Source organism: Pelobates fuscus, chromosome 4, assembly GCF_036172605.1.
Source record: "Pelobates fuscus isolate aPelFus1 chromosome 4, aPelFus1.pri, whole genome shotgun sequence".
In the NCBI taxonomy this organism is placed as follows: Eukaryota; Metazoa; Chordata; class Amphibia; order Anura; family Pelobatidae; genus Pelobates; species Pelobates fuscus.
The window spans coordinates 113,136,339-113,161,607 of NC_086320.1; the positions used below are offsets into that span (position 1 = coordinate 113,136,339).

Here is a 25,269-nt window from a genome sequence, read left to right on the forward strand (position 1 = left end):
AAAACCCAGTATTTAAAAAAAAAAAAAAAAAAAAAAATATGTAGATATATATTATTTTTTTTGCATAGTTCTAACATTCTGCTTTGCTTTAATTTACTTTGTTTAGAATGCTGCTGCTGAATTACCTAGGTAAAACTGGGCGACAGACGCCACTAAGGGGTGCTGCAGTGTTCTCAGCTGGCTGGGAAGTTTTTGAATCTGCTATTGTCCTAGAGAAACCTATTAATTGGATACTTTTCAATTACTATTTAACAACCTGTCTCCAGGCTTCAATTATCAGGTGAGACTGCAGTTCTTAAAGCAGCATCACATAATTTATAGCTATTAGATTTACTTGCGCTAATGATTTTTACCTCCCTAACTGCTACTAGAAACTATAGGGGAGCTGAAAGAGAAAGAGTGGTACATTTTCCAATGGTGCAATAATTCTAGTACAGGACATCTAATCAAGCTTTTATGCTTCTATTTTTGCCGTTTTTTTTGCCATATTTGTTTAATTGCTTTTCTTTTGCTTCTGTGCTGAATATAGGCATCTATCTGATTGGATGTAAAGAATTAGAATTTATTTTTTCTTATAATATTTATTTTATTTTTATCATTAACATTTATACAGTAGTTCACAAACACACAACAAAAATTGCATTTACCTAACAGAATTCGTTGGCATAGAATTACAATACCCAAGACACGCATTACCTTACGATCGTTTCCCCGATGCCAAGGAGAGGAGATTTTGAAATATTTGTAATTTTTTTACTCTTTCATGGGGCATAATATTAAGAAGAGCTAACTTGCTTAAAGCTGGTCATTCCAATTGTGGGGTTTCTGCTGATGTATCGATTGAATAGTGGGCAACAGACTAGGCTCAGCCTAGTTAAGTACAGAAATGTAGGCTGTATGCCTCTATGCTAAGTTTGGCTGTACAAAAACTGCTGAAATGCAGCACAAGTAAACTACAGGTTTCACCCAAGGTAATGATTTGCCTTTTCCAGGGTACATTTATCTTGGAACCCCAGTTTACTCGTGTATTCAAATGTGGCTATTAAATTAATATAATGTATGTGTGTATGATTTTATGTATGTTATCACTTATCACTAAATAAAAAATAAATAGAAGAAATAAGCTCTTTAATTATGCCAAATGGAGTGAAAAAAATCTATTTGTTCAGTTCCAGATTAGTGTTGAGAAAATAATTAATATATAGATAGATAGCTATAAAAAGTCCTATATGATAGATCAGTGTGATTTGAATTACATATATGCACTCTTAAAGGGACATTGTAGTCACAATTCTCCTCATTAAATTGGTTTTAGTACCTGGAGTCCCCCGGCATTGTCCGTCCACTAAGTGTTAAACCATCTTTGGGCAGTTAAATGACTAAGGAACCGTAGCCACCAATAGCTCCGACACCAGTGAAGTTATGGTTAAAGCAGTGTTTATACACTTCTTTCTAGCCATACCAATTCATACCAGCAATGGCATCTGTAATAGGCTAAAAGTGATCAGCTGATACTTTCAGCCAATCACCACTGCCCACTGTTGCTCAGGAAAAGCTTCCTCATCAGCCCAAGCTGCACGGAGGGGTTGAGCTGCTGGGAACTCCCGATTAGCTTTAAAACATTAAAAATGGTTTAACACTGAACAGAAGGATGGTGTAATTTGACTCCAGACACTATAACCACTGTAGAGAGAAGAGCAGTTACAGTACCTACAGTATCCCTTTAACTAGTGCACAGTATACATGTTATTTAACTTTATTGTCCTCTTAACCAGATTTGTAAAAACACTATGTAAAACGTTTGATGCACTTATTGAAATTGAACATATCTCAATTTTTTTAGACATCGTGCCATTTTGGAGAAACAATTTGATATTGATAACATTATGAAGGTATGATTTTTATTTTTTTTTAAATAAAAACACATTACTTTCACATGTTTAGACTTGCAGCTGTGAAAAGAAACGGTAAAATATTATTTTATAACAGTATCCCTCAGTCTTCAGTAGATAAAATGTATGTATGACTCGAATTATGTGAGTCAATGTTGGTTTTTGTTTTGAAATGTATGTAAGTATTGCAGACTGAGTGTGGGAACACAAGTTAGATTGGGCCAGTCTACAATTGTCTCATCAGGTTGTTTTGCTAATTTTAACATATTGTGTGCTTGTGTAAGAAGGTGGGAGTAGCGCCTTACCGTGTTCTCAGGTGGTATGTGGAACAAAAAAAAATGAAGAAAGAAATTTACTTACAGATTGATGGAGCTATCAAGAGCTCCACTTCTAGGCATAGATGCGGTACAATCCTTGTGGTACAAGGATTATTGTGTCCCTTGGTTCCAGTTGGCAGTCTGTGGTTTCTGAAACAGAAACACAAAATGACCATATATTGTAGTATATCCTAGCGGTTCCCAAACTGTGTGCCACGGCGCCCCAGGGGCTCACACAGGGGCGCCGCGGAATGTTTCCCCGGTACTATGATTATAGCAGCGGGAAACATAACTGCTGAGCAGGGGCTGGTCGGGTGCCTTTAAGACCGCGACCGCGCCCCTGTAATGTCAGCCGGCTGGGAGGAAGTGACAGCCTGTATGAGTGTGTGTGTGTGATAGATATAGATATATGTACACCAAAGAAAAAAACAAGTAGCAGATGGCGCTCAATACACGTCTAAAATCGTGAATAAATATACAAAAAAAAACTTAAAACATAAGAAGCAGCTCCCTTATAAAGTGCAATAGCTCTTAAAACACTAAAAATACAATACAATAATACAGAAAAAGGGTGCGCTGTGTCTTTAACCCCTTAAGGACACATGACATGTGTGACATGTCATGATTCCCTTTTATTTCAGAAGTTTGGTCCTTAAGGGGTTAAGACAAAAAATTTCAATATTCCTTTAAAAACACTCTGGTGCTTATATCAATTCACAACCTCTGTCATATAAAAGTGTGTTGATATTACATACACTGGTGTCAGTACAAAAAAGTGTGAAGGTGCAAATTCCACTAATATACCAGTGCTATAGTGAAAATAAAAGAGAAATAGAATAAATAAAGTAAACGGAGCACTTACAATGTCCAGCTGTATATACCTTAGATCAAGTTGCTCCGAATTATATGTACATATATATGAAAAACAAAAGGAATTACATAGTGTAATACAGTACTACAAATATAATATGGAGACAGTATATATAATTGCACTCACAAGTGGAGAGCAGATGAGTCTGCTCTAACTGTATCCGCTTTTTATATGCTTTAAGCCAAGGATCACAAGACGGCAGCAGGTCGAAAAAACTCTTTAATTTCAGCAAATCTTCATAATTTAAAATTCACCAAAGTGGTGTCACTTAGCTCCCTCAGTCCTTCTATGGAATGTAGTCCGTTCGGTATGGCTGCCGGCTAGCACAATATTGGGAAATGCTTAATTCCCTAGATTATCATCTAAAAATAAATAAATAAACAAAACATAGTGTTATACAATTAAATAAAAAAAATACACACTACGATAGATGGCACTCACAAGCATGTGAAATGAATACCGCTCCAATGGTGCTCCCCCGACGTAGAGGGGGGGGGGGGGGGGGGGCTTTAACCTCCTTCTTGGTTTAGTAGTCACCACTGTTATTTAGGAACCAGTCAAAACTCCAAATAGTAGGTAACTTTGACAACTTTTATTATGGCAATGTTTTAAAAAATAATATAAAACAATATGGTCCTATCCTACTTTACCATCACCACCTGTGTATTGTATTTATTTGTAAAAGTTAGATGAAAACATAGCATTTACAAAAAAACACAAAAAAAACTCTACACGGCCCATCGAGACTCTATGCATGATAGCTTTATGACGGGGCCCTTGCTCATGTTTCATGTTTTGAGTAATTTTAGTGTTCCTATCTCAGCCACACATGCCTGATACCTACAAACAGTCCATGCCAGTTACGTCTGTTTTACAGCTTTGCATTAAGTATGCACATGTATGACTCATGGGACTGTGAGTGCGACAGAGGGTGACTCTATGTGTGTAAGTGAACGGTGACCCCTTCACACAGAGTGAAACCCAGAGGAAGACGTTTAACGGACCTTAGAGTGGCCGGACTTGCGTCTGAGAGTTGTCAAAGGAATAGCCAGAGGTCAAGGGAGTACAGAAGACGGTCACACGATAATCCAAGCCAAAATAATGGGAAGCCAGAGAACAGAATAGTCCGAAGGGAAGCTAAGAGTTAGATACCAAAAAATCAGTCAGAATATAAAGAGCGTTTGAGGACTCAAACAAGAACGCCTAACAAATGCCATGGGTGCCTTTTTATAGTGTGGGATTTTTGCTTTAAAACCACGCCCCCAAAAGGTCTGGGAGTGTGGCCAATGTCACGTTTGAATTTTGGCGGCACTATTTTGCTGACGTCGGCGCGCATGCGCGCGTCATAAAAGTGGGCGTGTTGCGAGCGGCGGCGTCAGAAAGACTGAGCCGCCTCCCGGATGTGAGAAGAGGACGCTGCGCTACGTGGGTCCGGCGGGGAAAGTAAGGTATCGTTACAACTACACACATTCTATGCCAGTTAGCCTTGATACATAGCCTGTGATCGCGATAAAGACGTAATTAAGATGTAAAAGCACAAGTGTATATATTGCGAGAGTGTGAACGAAAGAGAGTATGAATCCAAATGCGTGTGAGTTGGTGTCTTTTGGTCTGTTGTTTCTCATTGAGTCCATCAATGCTAAATTTTCTAGGATACAAAATATTGTTATGTGTTGCAAGGTTATATGATTTAGTTTAATGCCAAACAATGTGTTAGATTTGACCATGCCTGACTAGCTTGTATAATTCTACAACAAAAATACAGAATAAAAATAATAAATCTGACTTATTTCTGTTGACATTTGATTCAAAGGCAAAATCGATCAGAGAATTTGACACAAGATTCACGTCTGTGATGTTTGGGTATCCTACAAATGATCACTACTATAAAGATGCAAGTCCGTGCCATCGAGTGAAATCAATTGAGATACCAGTATTGTGCCTAAATGCTGTGGATGATGTGTTTTCACCTGGGCATGGTGAGTAGAGGAATGTAAACCATGCAGCCAGGCCTAAAATAAAGCAGGAGTATTAGGGCTTAGTGGTCATACCTACTCAGTTGAGATAAAGCAAAACCACCAAAGCATCACTTAAATTTGCTATTGAAATATATGTCAGGGATGCAGTTGTTACCAGGTGAAGGATCATGAAAAAACAACCCAAAAACATTAAATAAAGTGTATTCCCATCCCTGCTCACACTTGCAATTGAGCTTACCACAGTGTGTCAAATGTGTCTGTTTTTCATCTCCTGTCTGACTCTGTAATCTCTACACCAAGGGTTCTTACTCTGAAATACTCCAATAGCTCACCGATAGTATCCAAAGAAACTATCAAACTCACACACAACCCTAAGCACCATGACGTATGTAAATAATATGCACCCAATCGCTGGCTGCATGATTGGCATTGAGTGCAGGGTCAGTATAAAAGAAATATCTACAGGCAAACAGTAGGCGCTATATATTTAGTGATAGTGAACACAAATATTTACTTATTACAAGTGAAGCAATATTAAAAAGCTGCACCTTAAAGTGTAAAATAGCTCAAAAAACACCACTATACATACATTGCAGGAAAAATAAGGTGCGCTATGACTTTAAATAACTTAATAGTGTCCAATACAATAATAATTCTCAATATTATTGTTAAAAGTGCATGTGCAATGTGCAACACGTGAAGAAAATGGGGTAGCAAATCCACACTCACAATTTTTACGCCACTGGCGTGGATCACCCCTCAGGGCTATGCAAATATGTAAAACAAACTCAAAAAACAAAGATCATAGGATAATATGTTTTTAAAACTAAAAGTATATGTAAGGGGAAAAAAATTGAGTGCAGGGTCAGATTAAAGGAAACTTTAGTCACCAAAACCACTTTAGCTAAATGAAACAGTTTTGGGATATATATCATGCTACTGCAGTCTCACTACTCTATTATCCGCCATTTAATAGTTAAATCACTTTGTTTACTCAGACCTAGTCACACCTCCCTGCATGTGACTTACACAGCCTTCCTAAACACTTCCTGTAAAGAGTCACCTAACGTTGACACTTCCTTTATTAAAAATTATGTTTAATTTAAAATTTCTTATGCCCTGCTCTGTTAATAGCTTGCTAGACCCTGCACAAGTCTCCTGTACGTAATTAATGTTCAATTTACAGAGCAGGAGATACAAACTTTGAAAGTAAGTTACATCTAATTTGCTAAAAAGTGAAACCATTTGTTTCCATGCAGTCTGTGTCAGTCACAGCCAGTGAAAGTGTGGCTAGGGCTGCATAAACAGAAACTAAAGTGATTTAACCCCTAAATGGCAGAGAATTGAGCAGTGAGATTGCGTTGGGTATAATTTATACACTATAACTGCTTCATTAAGCTAAAGTTGTTTTGGTGAATATAGTGTCCCTTTAAAATATTCAGGCTCATGCTTTTAAATAGAGCAAATGCAGCCACAATGTGAATTTTCAGGTGTTTTATTTTCTAATGAAATTTGCTTTTGTCATTACAGTGGCAATCCACTCATGGCGTCATTATTTATTTATTGCTTTCTAGTCCTGTGCCTGTAGTGTGCAATAAGGTTGAGATTCATGCCTTGTGCAGCCTCAAATAAATGGCATTGCAATAACCCTGGGGGGAGAGTTCGGAGGCCATATAGACCAGCAGTTTTTTTGTTTTTTTTTTATTTATAAAATATTTTACCAGGAAAGGTAGGTTTGCTCTATGTACACATATGGGTCATAACTACTATGACAGTGGAAATGGAAACTTATCTCATTAGACTCACCAAATCTTTCACATCAAGGCCCATCAACTTCTAAATGTAGCACCGTCTGACTGCTCCCATCCTGTCTCCCTTGGGCGGGGGTGGGGGACGACGACAATCTACATAAATTTAGGAATGCCGAATCCTGTGCTAGGATTTTCCAGTGCAGCTAAATTGAAGCTTAATGCAATTAATATTTCAACCCAGCCCTATGCCGTTTGTGATTCACTCTAGCTTATATGTAAATGCCTGAGTTTGTGAGTTTATATATTTTAAACTTTGCTTGTATAAACAAAAATTAAATGTACTTCCATATTTAATTTGCACCTTTCTATAGTATGCGAACATGAATGCCGTTAAGTCAGGCAATAATACCATGCACTTTTCCTGGTTAAATTATTTTTATATTAATCACGAAGATGTCATCATCCCTGTGAACTACAGGGTCTCAAAACCTTCTCTTAATTTTTAATTAATGACTTTTTCTTGCCAATATTTTTTTTTCCATATTCTGTTATATATCTTGCACATAGAGGTCAGAGTAAACTGCAGAAGGATGTCAACCACATCCTCATCAAGGCATTTGGAGTAAACAATTGAGAGTTCTGAAAACTTTTTCTGATACTGGCTGATTTCGATGAACTTTGTCCAATAGAGAAAGTGTCCAAAAAAGTGTTGCATACAACTTGTGTTATACAACAACAGACAGAAATGATTTAATTTAGGTGTTTGGTGGTTTTATGGCTAAAGGTGAGGTGTTGGACCTAGGATTATGAATTTTCCAGATTGAGCAGATTAGTGCCTGTCCACTTGTGAAGGCAAATACCTACTTGTGAGTACTGCCAACAATACTAAGGGATATGATTGAGCGTTCAGAGGACTTTTTCTGATACTGGCTGATTTCGCAGAACTTTTTCCAATTGAGAAAGTATGGCATACAACTTTTTGATTGACCTTTTGATTCTTCCTTGCTGAAATTAAAACTATGACAGGCATTCCAAACCTGCTTGTTGCCCTCAAGAACATTTGAAAGCCTTGTTCCTTTTCAATTTGACTCCATCTCCACCTTTTCTAGTGAAAGAAAAGGTTTCTGAAGGCTCTTTTCTTGGGGAAGAGCTTCTCACCATTCTGATATCTCTTTTAGGTCATTTAACACAGAAATCAACAATCAATCTATCCGTCTCAAAGGCTACTTTTCATAAATTCTTATTATTTATAAACTGCCAACATTTAGGCAGCATTATACAATGGCGTTCACGAGACACACAAATAAGCTCAACACAGAAGAAAGAGGACTCTGCTTAAACGAGCTTACAATCTAAAGATTTTTTTAAAATGCTGCATCAGTGGACCAGGATTTTATCCAGATGGCCCGATGGTTTACAGATGCCAACCTCATCTATGTGGCAGATCATTTAAGAGTCTCTCATCAGCCGAATCACAAATACATTTATCCACTTGCTCTTTTTTTGTAGTAAAGCTACAAAATTGATTCTTAGATGACTTTCCAGATGAGGCATTTTCCATCAACTGTAGCAATATATGTACATTTTTAGCTGCTTGTAAGCAAAGACATGCAATGACATGCAGTGACCTAAACAATCCTTCTAAAAGGTTTTGTTTTTTTCCATAGGAATGGATGATTTCTTTAAAAGTTCAGAATTGGGTACCTTTTCTGTTAACTCTTCATCTTGCAATGTAAAAAGGTTCTTAAAATGTTTTGAAATGTATACTCTTTTCTCTCTGCATCATAGGAACAAAAATAGGTTGGGAAGTGAATTCTTTAGGCCTCTTTGGTTTCCAAACGCCTTTATCTTCATCTATTACCCTCGTCACTTTTTTAATCAACTTGTAAATTTCCTCCGAGGAAAATTCCAAGGATTCATCAATCGGTACACTTGAAGTTGAGAAATTCTCATCTGTAGATACAGAACAATCATCTTACAGTAGCTCAGCTTCAGATGGAATTTGTGCCCTCTTAGAATTTTTTCTAGGCTGTCGGCACACAGGCTGGTAACAATCTGCGGATTGGATAGCAGCTGATTTCAAGACATGAGCAAGGACATCTACTGCTGAGATTTTGCCAACACTCCTCTTGAAAATTTATTTGTAATGTTTCTTGTTGCAGCCATCTAGGAGTGCACATGCCAGGTGTTTGGATTTAGAAATATCCTTAACCCTCTCACCTGTCATATCAGATGAGATATATCTATACAAACATTAGAAATACTTACTTAATCCAAAAAAATTTAAAATAGATTTCAAGGGTCCCTCGGACAAATGCACATAGACATAGACCACATGGTTGATTTTCCTGTCCGCTGACGGCACAAGGAACAAACGTACCTGCTCTTCCCCTCTCTTCCCCCTTTTTTCTCTTTCTTTCTCTCTCACTCTTGATATTTCTTCTCACACCCCCCTCCCCCATCCCCCTTGGCACTCTGTCACCTTCTGGTCCCCCTGCCCTGACACCCAGAGGTACAGCGCTTATCAGTCCTGTATCTCAGATCCAACTAGATGGGCAGGTGGGCCGCTACCATGCCCTAATATAACTACTCCTTTTACATAGTGCAAGTTATACAAGCGTGCTACTGTGTTATTGGTTGGCACTGTTACACTAATACATTATAAAATTAAGGAATACTAGAACAGAGATTTACATTATGTTCGAGTTATGAGAACTAAAAGTGTACAATATTTAGGACTTACAAAACGGTCTACTGCCAGTTTATTTAACATACATGTTGTAATGTTGACACTTCCCCCATATGCATGTAGAGTCAGAAACCATGCTGTATACTGTTCTTGCTTTTCTACCATGAGGTTTGCATTGATTACATATCATTGAATAATGAAAAACCTACAATAAAGATTGTAAAAAAAAAAAAATAGATTTCAAAGAGTCAAGAAGAACCTTTCCTTAGAGAAGGATGGTGGTGGGACACTAGACATAGCTTCTGAGTGGGATGGCCAATAGGCACTAAATAATACTGTATTATTTGTTCTACACCAACAGGCAGATATTATTTAATTTAGGAGTTTGGTGGTTTTATGGCTAAAGGTGAGGTGTTGGACCTAGGATTATGAATTTTCCAGATTGAGCAGATTAGTGCCTGTCCACTTGTGAAGGTGAATACTCACTTGTGAATACTGCCAACAATACCAAGGAAAAGGGAATATGGTAATTAAAACTAGTTTTCAAACGTAATTCACAGTGATGATGTCATCTTCACAATAATGTATTTAACCTGGTGTTACATTGTCATCATTGCTATAATACACCAATACAAATGATGATCTCCCTGCTATAGGAATATGTGTATATATGTATATTTGTAGCTTTATCTGTATTGCAATTTAGAACTAACAGGTTATGGATAAAAAAACATTTCAAAATAATGTTCCATATTTTGAAATGATATGACTGGAATTATTCGGAAAAAAAAGTAATTAATTTAAAAGTCACACTCTGTAAAACAAGAACCTAGTTTGGATAATTAACACATTTTAGTGTTTAATGTTACCTTAAATGTAAATATCTGTTTATTTTCCAGCAATCCCTGTGGAAAGTGCCAAACAAAATCCAAATGTAGCACTCGTCCTTACATCGTATGGAGGCCATATTGGTTTTCTTGAAGGAATCTGGCCACGTCAACAAACATACATGGATAGAGTCTTTAAGCAGTTTGTCCAAGCTATATTTGAGCATGGCAATGAAATCTACAATATGTAACATAAGGTTGTTGTTTTTTTAATTGTTTTTATTTGTCAAGTTCATTAATGTATAGCATCAGGTTCTGCTCTAGCAAATCAGCTTATGCACAAGTTAACCCACGAGTTGTTGATGAGTCTGGGATTAACCCTTCTGAACGTGAGAGAGTTGCCTAACGGCAAAACACAACCCTCTGATATTTAACAGGTTAAGCGTCTACAGATGCATTGGGGTTAACAAAAAAGCCAAAATGCCAGTGAACTAGGTGTAAGCATCTGGCATTCAAAAACTTGCACATACTGTTTTGTAGCCAGACCTTACATGTAGGAAGGTTAGCCTTTTGTAATTATTATTATTATTATTTGTATGTTCTACCAAGAAAGACCTTAAAGGGACTCTATAGTCACCATATAAAAGCAAGAAAGACAGGTCCCCCAGCCTTCCTTCTTGCTTTTATATGAACTTTCATTCATTAAAAAAAAAAAAATCGGTGTTTTTATATTAAAAACTTACCTCCGTTCCAGCGCCGAGCTCCCCGCTAGGCCGCGCCCCCTTTTTCGTCAAAATGACGAAATCGCGGGGCCCAATGGGACGGCTTCGCGCTGGACCAATCGCGTTCTTCATAGAGCGGCATTGAATGCCGCCCTATGAAGAACCTGAGCGCTTTACCGCGCATGTGCGCGGAATGCGCGTTCGCGAGCTGAGCTGTCTGACTGACAGCTCAGCTCGCTTTCTAAAATTATCAATAATAATTTAGGGCCCCCACCCGCCCTGTGCGGCGGGTGGGGGCCCTAAAATTATCAATGAGGGGGGGACCTACTGTCCCCCCCCGGCCCCCACCCCTGTGCGGCGGGTGGGGGCCCTAAAATTATCAATGAGGGGGGGGACCTACTGTCCCCCCCCCGGCCCCCACCCCTGTGCGGCGGGTGGGGGCCCTAAAATTATCAATGAGGGGGGGGACCTACTGTCCCCCCCCCGGCCCCCACCCCTGAGCGGCGGGTGGGGGCCCTACAATTATCAATAAGGGGGGGGACCTACTGCCCCCCCCCGGCCCCCACCCCTGAGCGGCGGGTGGGGGCCCTAAAATGATCAGTAAGGGGGGGGGACCTACTGTCCCCCCCCGGCCCCCACCCCTGTGCGGCGGGTGGGGGCCCTAAAATGATCAATAAGGGGGGGGACCTACTGTCCCCCCCCCCGGCCCCCACCCCTGAGCGGCGGGTGGGGGCCCTAAAATGATCAATAGGGGGGGGACCTACTGTCCCCCCCCCCGGCCCCCACCCCTGAGCGGCGGGTGGGGGCCCTAAAATGATCAATAAGGGGGGGGACCTACTGTCCCCCCCCCGGCCCCCACCCCTGAGCGGCGGGTGGGGGCCCTAAAATGATCAATAAGGGGGGGACCTACTGTCCCCCCCCCGGCCCCCACCCCTGAGCGGCGGGTGGGGGCCCTAAAATTATCAATAAGGGGGGGGGACCTATTGTCCCCCCCCGGCCCCCACCCCTGAGCGGTGGGTGGGGGCCCTAAATACAAAGGGGGGGGGGGACCCTAGTTAACCCTCCCCCCCCCAAAAAAAAATATCTCCCTACCTACCCCCCTCACCCTAAAAATAATGAGGGGGGACCATTAACTAAAAACCTGTAAAAAAATGAGATAAAATCAACTTACCATTCGATGTTTTCTTTCTTCTAAAATCTTCTTTCTTCAGCCCCAAAAAAGGCCAAATAAAAATCCATAATAACCGACGCAATTAAAAAAAAAAAAAAAAAAAACCGAGCGCAAAAAAAAATAATCCATCTTCACCCATGGAGGGCTCCGCGCAGACTGAGCTCCGCAGGGCGGGGGAAGGCTTATAAAGCCTTGCCCCGCCCTGCAATTATGCTAAGAACACTCTGATTGGTGGGTTTAAGCCAATCAGAGTGCTCTTTGTCATTTTACAAGCGTGGGAAAGTTCTTTGGAATTTTCCCACGCTTGTAAAATGACACAGAGCACTGTGATTGGATGGATTTCAAGCCATCCAATCACAGTGCTCTGTGTCATTTTACAAGCGTGGGAAAGTTCTTTGGAATTTTCCCACGCTTGTAAAATGACACAGAGCAATGTGATTGGATGGCTTGAAATCCATCCAATCACAGTGCTCTGTGTCATTTTACAAGCGTGGGAAAATTCCAAAGAACTTTCCCACGCTTGTAAAATGACAAAGAGCACTGTGATTGGATGGATTTCAAGCCATCCAATCACATTGCTCTGTGTCATTTTACAAGCGTGGGAAAATTCCAAAGAACTTTCCCACGCTTGTAAAATGACAAAGAGCACTCTGATTGGCTTAAACCCACCAATCAGAGTGTTCTTAGCCTAATTGCAGGGCGGGGCAAGGCTTTATAAGCCTTCCCCCGCCCTGCGGAGCTCAGTCTGCGCGGAGCCCTCCATGGGTGAAGATGGATTATTTTTTTTGCGCTCGGGTTTTTTTTTTTTTTTTTTTATTGCGTCGGTTATTATGGATTTTTATTTGGCCTTTTTTGGGGCTGAAGAAAGAAGATTTTAGAAGAAAGAAAACATCAAATGGTAAGTTGATTTTATCTCATTTTTTTACAGGTTTTTAGTTAATGGTCCCCCCTCATTATTTTTAGGGTGAGGGGGGTAGGTAGGGAGATAAGTTTTTTTTTTTTGTGGGGGGGGGGGGGGGGGTTAACTAGGGTCCCCACCCCCTTTGTATTTAGGGCCCCCACCCGCCGCACAGGGGTGGGGGCCGGGGGGGGACAGTAGGTCCCCCCCCTATTGTGAATTTTAGGGCCCCCACCCACCGCTCAGGGGTGGGGGCCGGGGGGGGGGCAGTAGGTCCCCCCCCTTATTGTGAATTTTAGGGCCCCCACCCGCCGCACAGGGGTGGGGGCCGGGGGGGGACAGTAGGTCCCCCCCCTATTGTGAATTTTAGGGCCCCCACCCACCGCTCAGGGGTGGGGGCCGGGGGGGGGCAGTAGGTCCCCCCCCTTATTGTGAATTTTAGGGCCCCCACCCGCCGCACAGGGGTGGGGGCCGGGGGGGGACAGTAGGTCCCCCCCTTATTGTGAATTTTAGGGCCCCCACCCGCCGCACAGGGGTGGGGGCCGGGGGGGGACAGTAGGTCCCCCCCTATTGTGAATTTTAGGGCCCCCACCCACCGCTCAGGGGTGGGGGCCGGGGGGGGGGCAGTAGGTCCCCCCCCTTATTGTGAATTTTAGGGCCCCCACCCGCCGCACAGGGGTGGGGGCCGGGGGGGACAGTAGGTCCCCCCCTTATTGTGAATTTTAGGGCCCCCACCCGCCGCACAGGGGTGGGGGCCGGGGGGGGGGCAGTATGTCCCCCCCTTATTTTTTATTTTAAGGCCCCCACCCACCGCACAGGGGTGGGGGCCGGGGGGGGGACAATAGGTCCCCCCTTATTGATAATTTTAGTGCCCCCACCGGCCGCACAGGGGTGGGGGCCGGGGGGGCAGTATGTGCCACCCTTATTTTTAGGGCCCCCACTCACCGCTCAGGGGTGGGGGCCGGGGGGGGGGGGGGAGGAGAGTAGGTCCGTCCCCCCCCCCCCCCCCCCCCCCTTCAACCACTATTGTGGCCAGACAGCATCCCTGTGGGTTCGGGCTTCAGCTGTCAGCTGAAGCCACGCCCACAGCAGTGCTGACAGGCTGTCAGCACACAAAGCGCGTTCACAGTGCTTTGTGTGCTGATAGCCCGTCTGATGCATTCACCCAGAATGCATCGGACGAGAGGCCTTTTTAGGGCCTCTGAACTCGGAAGTCCCTCTGGTGGCCGTCTGATTGACTGCAACAAGAGGTGTTCCAAGCTTCCAATGTAAACACTGCATTTTCTCAGAAAATACAGTGCTTACAAGAAAAAGGCTCCGGGTAGCTGTAGCACTCACCTAAACAACCTCATTAAGCTGAAGTTGTTCAGGTGACTATAGTGTCCCTTTAATGGGAAAAAAGGCTCTACATATACTGTATTGCACTCAACCAAAACCATAATACACAGAACTACATTCCTCAGGGTTTTCATACAGACTAACTTCTGCTTTGCCTAGAAATGCAAGCATTACCACATGACAGTTTGAAGGGTTAGCAAATCCTGATTTGTTTTAATGTAATGCAAGCTCATGAGGGCAATGTGGGAAAAAAAAAAAACAATAAAATATTGAAATGAAGAAGATAAAACTGCATATATTAATTCGATGCATTTGACTAGAAAGCATGGAGTATAGCGTTATTCAAATTGTTCCTCACTAATTTATTATATCCTCTGACGTAGAGGGGATAACCTATTTTATGTCCTACTAAATCACGTTTATTTACAGATTTATTTTATAACCAGCTACTTTAGAATGTACTATAATATATCTATTTTTGGTTTATTACATTAAAATAAATAATGCACTTTTAAACTTGCTGAGTGTGTAATATATTTTGAATTTGTCTTAATTGAGTCTACTGAGTTGATTTTAATAATACAATCGAGCACTTTTAACAGCATTCATACAAAGATTGTCAATAGGCTATATTTACAGCATGTAATCCAATTTACACTTGGCTTATTTTGAAGATGTAGCTTCTCATTAAGGTGTGTAGATTATTAATAGGCAAAGCACTAGAGAATCATTCTGCCGGTTAATACATAGGAACATAGAAACATAGAATGTGACAGCAGATAAGAAACATTCGGCCCATCTAGGCTGCCTAATTTTATAAATACTTTAATTAGTCCCTGGCCTTATTTTATAGTTAGGATAGCCTTATGCCTATGCCACACATGCTTAAACTCCTTTACTGTGTTAACCTCTACCACTTCAGTTGGAAGGCTACTCCATGCATCCACTACCCTCTCAGTAAAGTAATACTTTCTGATATTATTTTTAAACCTTTGCCCCTCTAATGTAAGACTATGTCCTCTTGTTGTGGTAGTTTTTCTTCTTTTAAGTATAGTCTCCTCCTTTACTGTGTTTATTCCTTTTATGTATTTAAATGTTTCTGTCATAGCCCCGCTGTCTCGTCTTTCCTCCAAGCTATACATGTTAAGATCCTTTAACCTTTCCTTGTAAGTTTTATCCTGCAACCCATGAACCAGTTTAGTAGCATTTTTCTGAACTCTCTCTAAAGTATCAATATCCTTCTGGAGATACGGTCTCCAAGTGAGGTCTCACCAGTATTCAGTACAATGGCATGAGCACTTCCCTCTTTCTACTAATACCTCTCCCTATACAACCAAGCATTCTGGTAGCATTTCCTGCTGCTCTATTACATTGTCTGCCTACCTTTAAGTCATCAGAAATAATCACCCTTAAATCCCAACCCAGTCCTCAAGGCACACCTACCAGTCCAGGATTTAAGGATTACCCAGTTTTATCTAAGGTGTTTTTAGAAAAAAAAGAAAAAACACCTTAGACAAAACTGGGTAATCCTTAAATCCTGGACTGGTAGGTGTGCCTTGAGGACTGGGTTGGGAAACACTGATCTAGGTAACAATGTCTACTGCACCACCCTGATCTATTATTTTAGTTACCCAATCAAAAAAATCAATAAGATTAGTTTGGCATGATCTCCCTGAAGTAAACCCACGTTGCCTCTGATCTTGAAATCCATGTGTTTTTAGATGTTCAACAATCCTATCCTTTAACATGGTTTTCATTACTTTTCCCACTACTGATGTAAGATATACTGGCCTATAGTTGCCTGACTACTCCCTACTACCTTTCTTGTGAATGGGCACAACATTTGCTAACTTCCAATCTTCTGGGATTACTCCTGTTATCAATGATTGGTTAAATAAATCTGTTAATGGTTTTGCTAGTACACCACTAAGCTTTTTTTTTTATTATTCTTTATTTTTGTTGTGCAGGTGATTACAGAGCATAGTCAACACGCCACAACAGCGTACATAGAAGCATACAGGATAGACTGTGGCGGGAGTATTTGCACATTATTATTATATTTGCTTAAAACAGGCTTAATATGACTGTTGCATTTGATTAAGTGGTTTAATCTAAACAAGAAGCCGTAGCGAAGTTCCTACTAGTGTCTCGTGTTTACCAGGCTGAGCATGTGTCAGTACTAGTGTATTACAAGATTGTATCTTGCAGTAGTCAGGTTAAGGAGATGTTAGCAGTAATAAGTGAACAGCTTGCATCGTGTAGTAAACTGGCTGGGTGCCTGTTATTGGGGAAGTATGACATATTCATGACGTGTGAGTAACAGGCTCGGTAATCGTTAGTTACATGGATAGGCTTTGTCATGGCTAAGACTGCACAGTTTAGGTAACAGTGGTAACATTCTTCGACATAACTAAAACTTTGCATATGTGTGGTTAAAAAGGATAAGCTTTGTCGTGACTAAGACTTTGCCCATTGGTAACGAAATAAAAAGTAAATATTGGTATAGCTACGGCTTTGCATGTATGTTCCAGTTAGGGTATATATCAAACTTTATAAACGTTGTAACTTGAGAGTTATTGCTTTACCATATTGGGTGGAAATAAACCATTTTATATAAGTTAAGGTTAGTAGGGTTTCACGTGTAGTACTCGTCAGTCAAATCAGGAGGGTACTTTTCGTGTATGTATAGGCTGAGAGCTCTATAAGTGCAGGCTGGGGTGTTTTTAAGTGGTTACAGGCGGTGTGTTAAGCGGTAGCCGAGAAGTTATTGCGGGTACCACTGTATATTAATGTTTAGAAGTTGGAGTGTTACATGCCACGTAGATGAGGGTTGTTACAGGCTTTGATTAGTCGTCTGAGTGGGCTTCCTCTCTTGAGGCAGCTGGGGAGGCAATTAAGCTAAGTAGTTATTAAACTTTTGTCTGATCTGGTTGTCAGGGTACTCGTTGTAATTGTGCGCGCCTATACTGTCGTGTCGAGACATTTTAAACAAATCGGCATCAAAACACAAGTAAAACAATACAACAGATAAGGGAACAAAAAAGAAAAAATAGGAAAAGCGCACGAGAGACAGTGTCAACGGACAGTTTTGATTACTCTCTCTGCGTATGAATGTTCTCAGCCGTTGGGTAGCGGGCTAGGCTGCTGCCCGGTAAAAAGGAGTGCGGAGAAACGTCCCGGTAGGTCTTGCCCTATTTCAGGTTGCGGCGGCTGTATGCGGCCCTGCGGGCTGTTGTCATGGCACAAAGATCGGTGCTCCTGCCGCTTTCTTCCCCAGGCTACTTGTAGTGCTGGCCGGTGGAGTTGTGGCAGCCATTGCCAGCTGTGGCAGTCTCAGGTCCTCCAGTGTCCTTCTGGCCTCCTGCAGGTTCCGCACCACCAGAGGGCCGCTTGCGCCTTCTATATGTAGGGCGCGGCCTGGGCCCCATCGGTACCTGTTTTTTTGTTGCATCAAGAAGGTTGTGAGCTGTTTGAGAGATCTTCTCCAGTTCAGCGTGCCACTTGAAAGATCTGCATAAAAGGACCGAGTCATGTCCTCAAAGGGGTAAGTTGTTAGGCCTTTGGTGGCTTCTAGAACGGCCCTCTTGTCCCTCATGTTTTGAAAACGAAGGATTATGTCCCCTGTGGCTGCTGGAGGTGCTGTAGCTGGCCGCGGTAAACGGAAGATGCTGTCCAATATTATGGATTTGGCCACTTTCGGGGTCAAGAGTGTGGTTAGCAACCGCCTGATATAATGTGGAAGTTCGGCCTCTGGTACGGAGTCAGCGACCCCCCTGAGCTTTAGATTATTTTGGCGTCGTTTATCCTCTTGAGTAGCCAGTTGCTGTTCATGAAGTGAAGTTAGTTGTTTCAGGTCGTGGACTGCCGCTTTGAGCTCCTCTATCTGGTGCGTATGTCCGTTAGAGGTGCATTCCACAGTCCCGAGCCGTGCTGAGAGGCCTTTCAGGTCATCCCTTATTGTGGCCACTTCTGCAGAGATTTTGCCATGATGGGCGGCCATGAGCTCTTTGATGGCCTCCATGGTCACCGGTGTGGTAGCTGGTGCGGGCACCCGCGGCCTGTCTGGCGGTGGTGGGGCTCTGGTCGGTATGAAGCACCCGTCCCCCTCATCGGACGAGCCGTCTGTAAAGTCGGAACATCCCCCGTGCAGACACGGACATAAAGTTTTAATAACTTTGGGTGTATTCCATCAGGTCCCATTGACTTATTTGTCTTTTGACAGTTGAAATAGAACCTCTTCCTCTGTAAACTCACATGTAACAAATTACTAATTTGTCCTTTTTCATAACTGAGGCCCCTTTCCTTCATTTTCATCTGTAAATACTGAACAAAAATACTAATCGAGGCAGTCAGCTAGACCTTTATCCTCTTCTACATTCCTTCCTTCTTTTGTTTTTTTTAATCTAACTAATCCTTGTTTTACTTTCCTTTTCTCATTTATGTATCTAAAAATGTTTTGTCCCCCCCCCTCTTTTTTTTTACTGTGCTATTCTGTGTGTGATTTGGAAGCTCTTATAACTTGCTTAGCCTCTTCTACCAAATCTTATAGATCAGGGCTTCCCAAACTTTTATGGGCCGAGACCCACTTTTCAAAACGGTAATTTTTCGAGACCCACTTGCTTTTTTTTTTTGAAAATTCTTTATTTTCGTCGTGCAGTGGTTTAACAAGCAGAGTTATCGGTACGTCATTATGCATTATAGAGTACAAGTGTTTCACATGAGATATCTTAGTAGCATATAGAAAAATAAAACTGCACTTTTTTTTTTTTGAAAAGGTAGCATACAAGTAGGAACATATTATGTCAGACAATGAGAGGGAAATATGTACATTAGAAATCAAGCATATAGGCTGACAATAATTACAACGTGGGAAAAACTGTTTGTCACATGCTAAGGGGTTATATTAATGTTGCTTCTGAAGGTTAGTAGCCGCTAGGTACTTTTCAGCTTCTTGAAGCCGGGATTAGAGTGACGTGGGGTATAGCCATTGTGTGTGTGCTAATCCGATGTGGTGACTATCTAGATTTTCTTGACAGAAAAGGTTACCAATGCGGGCTAGTTCAATGCCCCTAACCTAGGGGGGCTACGGGGGGAAGGTGCTGACGTTCTTTAAGGACTGGGCCCTCGGTCAGACCCTTGTAAGGGTGGTCGTGTAGTCGTTAGGCCTTGGGTTTTTGTGTGTTCCTCCTGTTCCCCTTCCATGTTCATGTAGGGTAAGTGCCTCTGTGTGTGGGGTGAGGGGGGGGGGGGAGGGTGTCCTCATAGCCGGAGGGGTATGTAGGCCTAACAAGTGTGAAAACATGAGAAAAACATGTGAAAAGAAACATGAAACGTTTACAGCTCGGTCTATGTGAGCCAGTCCAGAGAGTGATCGTCCAAAGTTCTAACCGTGTTTATACGGTGTGGGTAGCTGGGTCCTGCCAATATGGCCCAGTAACAGCTCTCAGTACGGCATCTCACCGGTCTGGTGTCAGTGCGGCTCTGGAGCGCTGCACGACAGGTGTCGCTGTGATCAGGTGTCTGTAGGTAGTCCAGGGGTTATGGTCTTATCAGGCAGTCCCAGGTTCCGGAGGAATGATGTGGCTTCTCCCATGGCTTGCAGGATATGCGTGGTCTCTGCTCGTGTGACCTGAATACAGTTGTCTGCTCCCCATCGGTATGAAATGCCTGCGGTTCGTAGTTGAGCGGTGACGGGGCTGCAGGATTTTCTCCACAGCAGCGTCGCCTTGGATAGATCCTGGAAGAACAGCAGTGCTGCATTTTCAAAGGTAAGTGGCGTCTTGTCCCTCACGGCTTGCATGATCTGAATCTTTTCCTGGACGTTGCGGCATCTCAGGATGACATCCCGGGTCAGGTAAGGTTTCGTGTGGGTCGTCGAGGGGAGACGGTATACCCCCTCAGGGGTCATTTTGCGGGCTGCTGCTGGAGGCAATATGGTTGCGAGGAGGCGTCTTGTATAGTGGGGCAGTTCTTCTGCTGACGCTGTGGTCGGGACTCCCCTGATTTTTATGTTTAGCCGGCGGTGTCGGTCCTCCATAATTGCGAGCCTGCCCATCAGGATTCTTTGGGACTGTTGTAGCTGGAGGACCGTGTCTTGCACCGCGTAGATCTTGTTGTGTGCCTCCGTTACCCCCTCCTCCATCTCTCCCACCTTCTCTCTGACCTCTTTGAGTTCGGTTTTCAGTTTTGCTGAGTCCGCCTCTAGCAGCTTATGTATGTTTGCAAGGAGAATTTTCAGGTCGCCCTTAGTGGACGGAGCGGAGTCGTCTGAGGCGTCTGCGTTTGGTATCATTGGTGCCCGTGTGGCTGGCAGCGCTTCTGACTCTCGGCCGCATGGCTCGGTTTCGGCCTCGTTTTGTGGTTCCTCCGAGGGTGCATGGGTCTGGTGTTGTGCCGGTCGTTGGAACAAGGACCCGATATCCCTGGTGTCGGGACCTGCAGTCGGTTTCTGTGACCGTCGGCCCATAGCCGTGTCGTGTGCCGGCTCTGCCTCCTCCGGGTGGCCTGCGTAGCTGCTCCTCAGGAGTGCCTCAAGGTCCGAGGTTGTCAGCGGGCGGTAGGACTCAATTCGGCGGCGCCGCTTCTGTAGCTTCTGCGGCTGGAAAAAAGGCATCAGCCGGTTCAGCCTCGCTTGCTTGCTCAGGTTCTTTGGGTTACAAAGTCGGATCGGTAGTAATTTGGCCGATATCGGGCAGATTAAGGATCACTTAGGGAGAGCTCTGGAATATGGCGTCCGTTCAGGTTCGAGTTCAAACGACCCACTTGCTTTTAATGCGTATTTTAAATAGTGAACACCATGGCAATCAGCTTCAGAGGCATACAATTGGCACACCATGGCAAACCGCTTTAGAGGCATACAATTGGCAAACTATAGCAATCCGCTTTAGATGCATACAATTGGCACACCATGGCAATCCGCTTTAGATGCATACAATTGGCACACCATGGCAATCCGCTTTAGATGCATAAACTTGGCATATCATGGCAATCACTTTTAGATGCATAAACTTGGCACATAATGGCAATCAGCTTCAGAAGCATACAATTGGCACATCATGGCAAACAGTCAGATGCATAAAATTGGCACACCATGGCAATCAGCTTTAGATGCATAAAATTGGCATGACGGCAGTTTTAGAGGCATAATTTTGAAATATCATGGCAGTTTTAGAGGCAGAAACTTTACACATCATGGCAATCGGTTTTAGAGACATACAGCTGCTTACTCACAGACTCAGAATCAGAAATGCTGTTGTCCTGCTCTTTCATCCAGGCACCTCACGTTGATTATCCTAGTGGTGGAACTAATGTAGAGAGGACCCTGGTGGAAGTATGTTTTCTGGGCCCCCATCTAGTGAAAGTGTGGCCAAAAGGTAGATCTCCATCTGTCGGAGAACTTTAACAATAATATGCCAGATGGAGATCTACCATTTGCACATCATTGCAGGGTTATATTTGTGAGCAGTGTTTGAATGTAAGCATGTTTTTGTATTAAGTATATGTGTGCATGTATGGGTGTATTTGTATGTACTGTTGCTATTGGAATGTAGTGGTGTACTTGTTTGTAATGTTTGCGTCTGAATGCAGGGGAGTTTGTATATGTAGTGTAGGACTTTAAATGCAGGTGTGCTTTTTGTGTGTAGTGTTGGTGTGTGAATGAAGGGGTGTTTGTAGATCATTTTAGTGTTTTAATGCAGGGGTGTGTTTGTATGTAATGTTTGCGTTTGATTGCAGTGTGTGTAGTGGATGCATTGACACAGCGATACACACAATGACACTTAGTTTCCCACTTACAGATACACAGACACTCATGTACACAGATACACACACTGACACGCAGAGACAGGAGGTGAGGGTGACAGTGTGGGAGGGAGTGTGTGTACTGATAACACTGTGGGGGGCAGTGTGAGAAAGGGTTACAGTGGGTGGGCAGGGGGAGAAAGGGTTACAGTGGGCAGGCAGGGGTAGAAAGGGTTACAGTGTGGGGAGAGGGGCAGGGAGAGAAGGGGTTACAGTGGGGGTAGGCAGAGAAGTGGTTACAGTGGGGGAGGGGGGCAGGGAGAGATGGGGTTACAGTGGGGGGGTAGGCAGAGAAGGGGTTACAGTGGGGGAAGGGGCAGGGAGAGAAGGGGTTACAGTGGGGGGGATGAGGGCAGGCAGAGAAGGGGTTACAGTGAGGGGGAGGGGGGGAGGCAGAGAAGGGGTTACAGTGGGGGGGTAGGCAGAGAAGGGGTTACAGTGGGGGGTAGGCAGAGAAGGGGTTACAGTGGGGGGTAGGCAGAGAAGGGGTTACAGTTGGGGGTAGGCAGAGAAGGGGTTACAGTGGAGAGGGTAGGTAAAGAAGGGGTTACAGTGGGGAGGGTAGGCAAAGAAGGGGTTACACAGACAAGTTGGACACACAGGAACAGAGGGGTTGAGGGCCCTGCTCAATGAGCTTACATGCTAGAGGGAGTGGGGTAAAATGACACAAAAGGAAAGTATAGTATTAGACTAGTGACAGTTGCAGAAGAGGAATCAGTTGGGAGCTATTAACAGTTTAATTGATACGCTTTTATGAAGAAGTGGATTTTTAACGATTTTTTGAAGGAGGAGCATCTAACGGAGCATCTAACGGAGGAGGGAAGCGAGTTCCACAAGAACCAGAATTTTAAATTGAGCTCTATATTTTATAGGAAGCCAATCTAGGGACTGACAGAAGGGTGAGGCATGGGAGGTGCGGGTGGACAGGAAGATGAGCCTCGCCGCCGCATTCATTATGGACTGTAACGGCGCAAGTTGGGAGCACGTAAGACCACTGAGAAGCGGATTACAGTAGTCAAGGCGAGAAAGGACAGTGGAATGGACCAACACCTTAGTCGCATCTGGCGTTAAGTAGGGGCGGATGCGCGCAATGTTTTTGAGATGGAAATGACAGGATTTAAATGCAGTAAATTAAACTGAGGATGTAGGCAAAAACATCTGGATTTTGAAGAAGCAAATAAATAAAGCCAAAAAAAACACAATTTAATTTACAATTTGCTACAATTCAGTGTTTAATGACTAAATACTGAATTGTAGCAGACTAAACCATTGTTTGTGGAAAATAAAATAGTTGTGTGTATCAGATATCTTATGAGCACTTATTTTTCCAGTTGAAAGCAGCTCTATCACCTTCTGGGGTGTGCATATTTGCAAAGCCCCAATGCCGACTGCTCCTGTTACATTCTTTTTTAATTCTTTATTTTACTCTGAAAAAACACAGGAGACATTACAGGGGGTATACATCTCAGCATATACAAAATGACACAAACAGGATTGCATTATAATAGAACAGAGGTGTACTACCATAGGCATCTGAGGAGGTTATACATTGATCACTAATGATACAAGTGTGACAGAGATGAGGCTGCATTACGATTGCTCCGGATGAGGGAGCAGCGTAATGTCTATGTTGTAGATTACCTGAATGCAGACTGATATCTCCAAGTACAAGAGCTTGTCTTCACCAGGTATGTAGTCATGTCTGAATGCAAACAAAAAACTACGATCTATCCCGAGATTCAAGTTTTTTTAGAACAAAATAAAGAATCCCAATGAATGGAATATAAGAAGAGAGTCGAGGTGACAGGAGAAGGAAGAGAAAAAAGGAAAGAAGAGAATATAGAGAAGAAGAGGGTAGGGGTTTCTGGTTCGGGCTAGCATCTGGAGCATCACAGGGGGGGGGGGGGGTGGAGGGAAGAGCGCAGGGGTTAACACCCATTAGGAGTCTGCGTATGTCTCCCATGGGTGCCAAATCTTGGTGAAGGACTTCGTAGTCCCCCAGACAGGGTGAGGTATTGTTTTTTAATATTGATTAAAACTGCATTCATGGGACTCACCCTGCTATCGGGGGCTGCGGACATAGAGTGAGACCGCAAAATAACTCTTACACTCAAAATGGCGGACGCATCCTCTCCACGAGGCAAGCAAAACGGGTGTGCAGCGGTGGACCTCATGACACAGCATCTCAATGAGTTCTTTGCCAAGCTATGGCAGAAATTGGAGGTATGTACACACGCAGCGGAGGGGAGTCAGAGCGGCAATCAGAGGCACAAACGTGATAGGGTTCAAGAGGCCCCGCCGGGCGCAGTCCCTGACCAAGCACTTCAGCCACACACGCTCAGCCCATCCAGGCAGCGAGCTAGCGAGATCCCTCACCCACAGCAGCCCCCACACAGACAGAAGCGCAGACTTAACAAAAGCAGTCATGCTGCAGAACAACCCCCAAGAGGCAGTGACACTTGCCGCAAGCCGCGGAGTCCACCTACCAAGCTCCCAGCCCAGTTGGCGGAGAGAGCCCCAATATGGCGACGGATCAAGCAGCGCTCCTCACTCAAAGCGACAACGAAGAAACCACCAAGAAGTACCTACTGTCAGGATCGGGACAGGGATCCAACACGCAGAGTACAAACAGTAGCCAGATACGTATACCGGACCTTAGAATGGCCGGACTAACGTACGTAGTACAGTATAGAATGGTCAAAGACAAGCCGAGGTCGAGGGTAACAGAAGACAGGTAAGTGAGAGACAAGCCGAATCAAGGGTAACAGAGATAAGCAGAGTAAGGTAAACAAGCCGGGTCAAAACCAAAAGGGATAATAGAATACACAAGCACTGAGTGACTAGAACAAGCTAGAACCACGACAGGGCAATGAGCTAATGAAAGAAGCTCTGTTAAATACCCTGTTCAGAGCAGTAACCACGCCTCCAAGGCGTCCTGATTGGTCCTGCAGCCATTGACTGACAGGTTGTTCCGGGGGAGTGTCCTGATGACTACTTCCTGCCTAGATGCTGTA

General features: G+C 43.5%; 1 protein-coding gene across 2 annotated transcripts in view; it reads left to right on the forward strand.

Moving 5' to 3' along the window:
- The window catches only part of ABHD3 (abhydrolase domain containing 3, phospholipase), a 66,662-nt gene extending 55,714 nt beyond the window's left edge, over window positions 1-10,948 (forward strand). The window contains exons 6-9 of one of the 2 annotated variants that reach the window (XM_063451488.1): window positions 107-280; window positions 1,844-1,892; window positions 4,894-5,059; window positions 10,399-10,948. In XM_063451488.1, the coding sequence (XP_063307558.1) occupies window positions 107-280; window positions 1,844-1,892; window positions 4,894-5,059; window positions 10,399-10,577 (568 nt within the window). In that variant the 3' untranslated portion in view covers window positions 10,578-10,948. The remainder of the gene's footprint in view (window positions 1-106; window positions 281-1,843; window positions 1,893-4,893; window positions 5,060-10,398) is intronic. The other variant, XM_063451489.1, reaches the window with a different exon arrangement.
- Window positions 10,949-25,269: the final 14,321 nt, after the last annotated feature.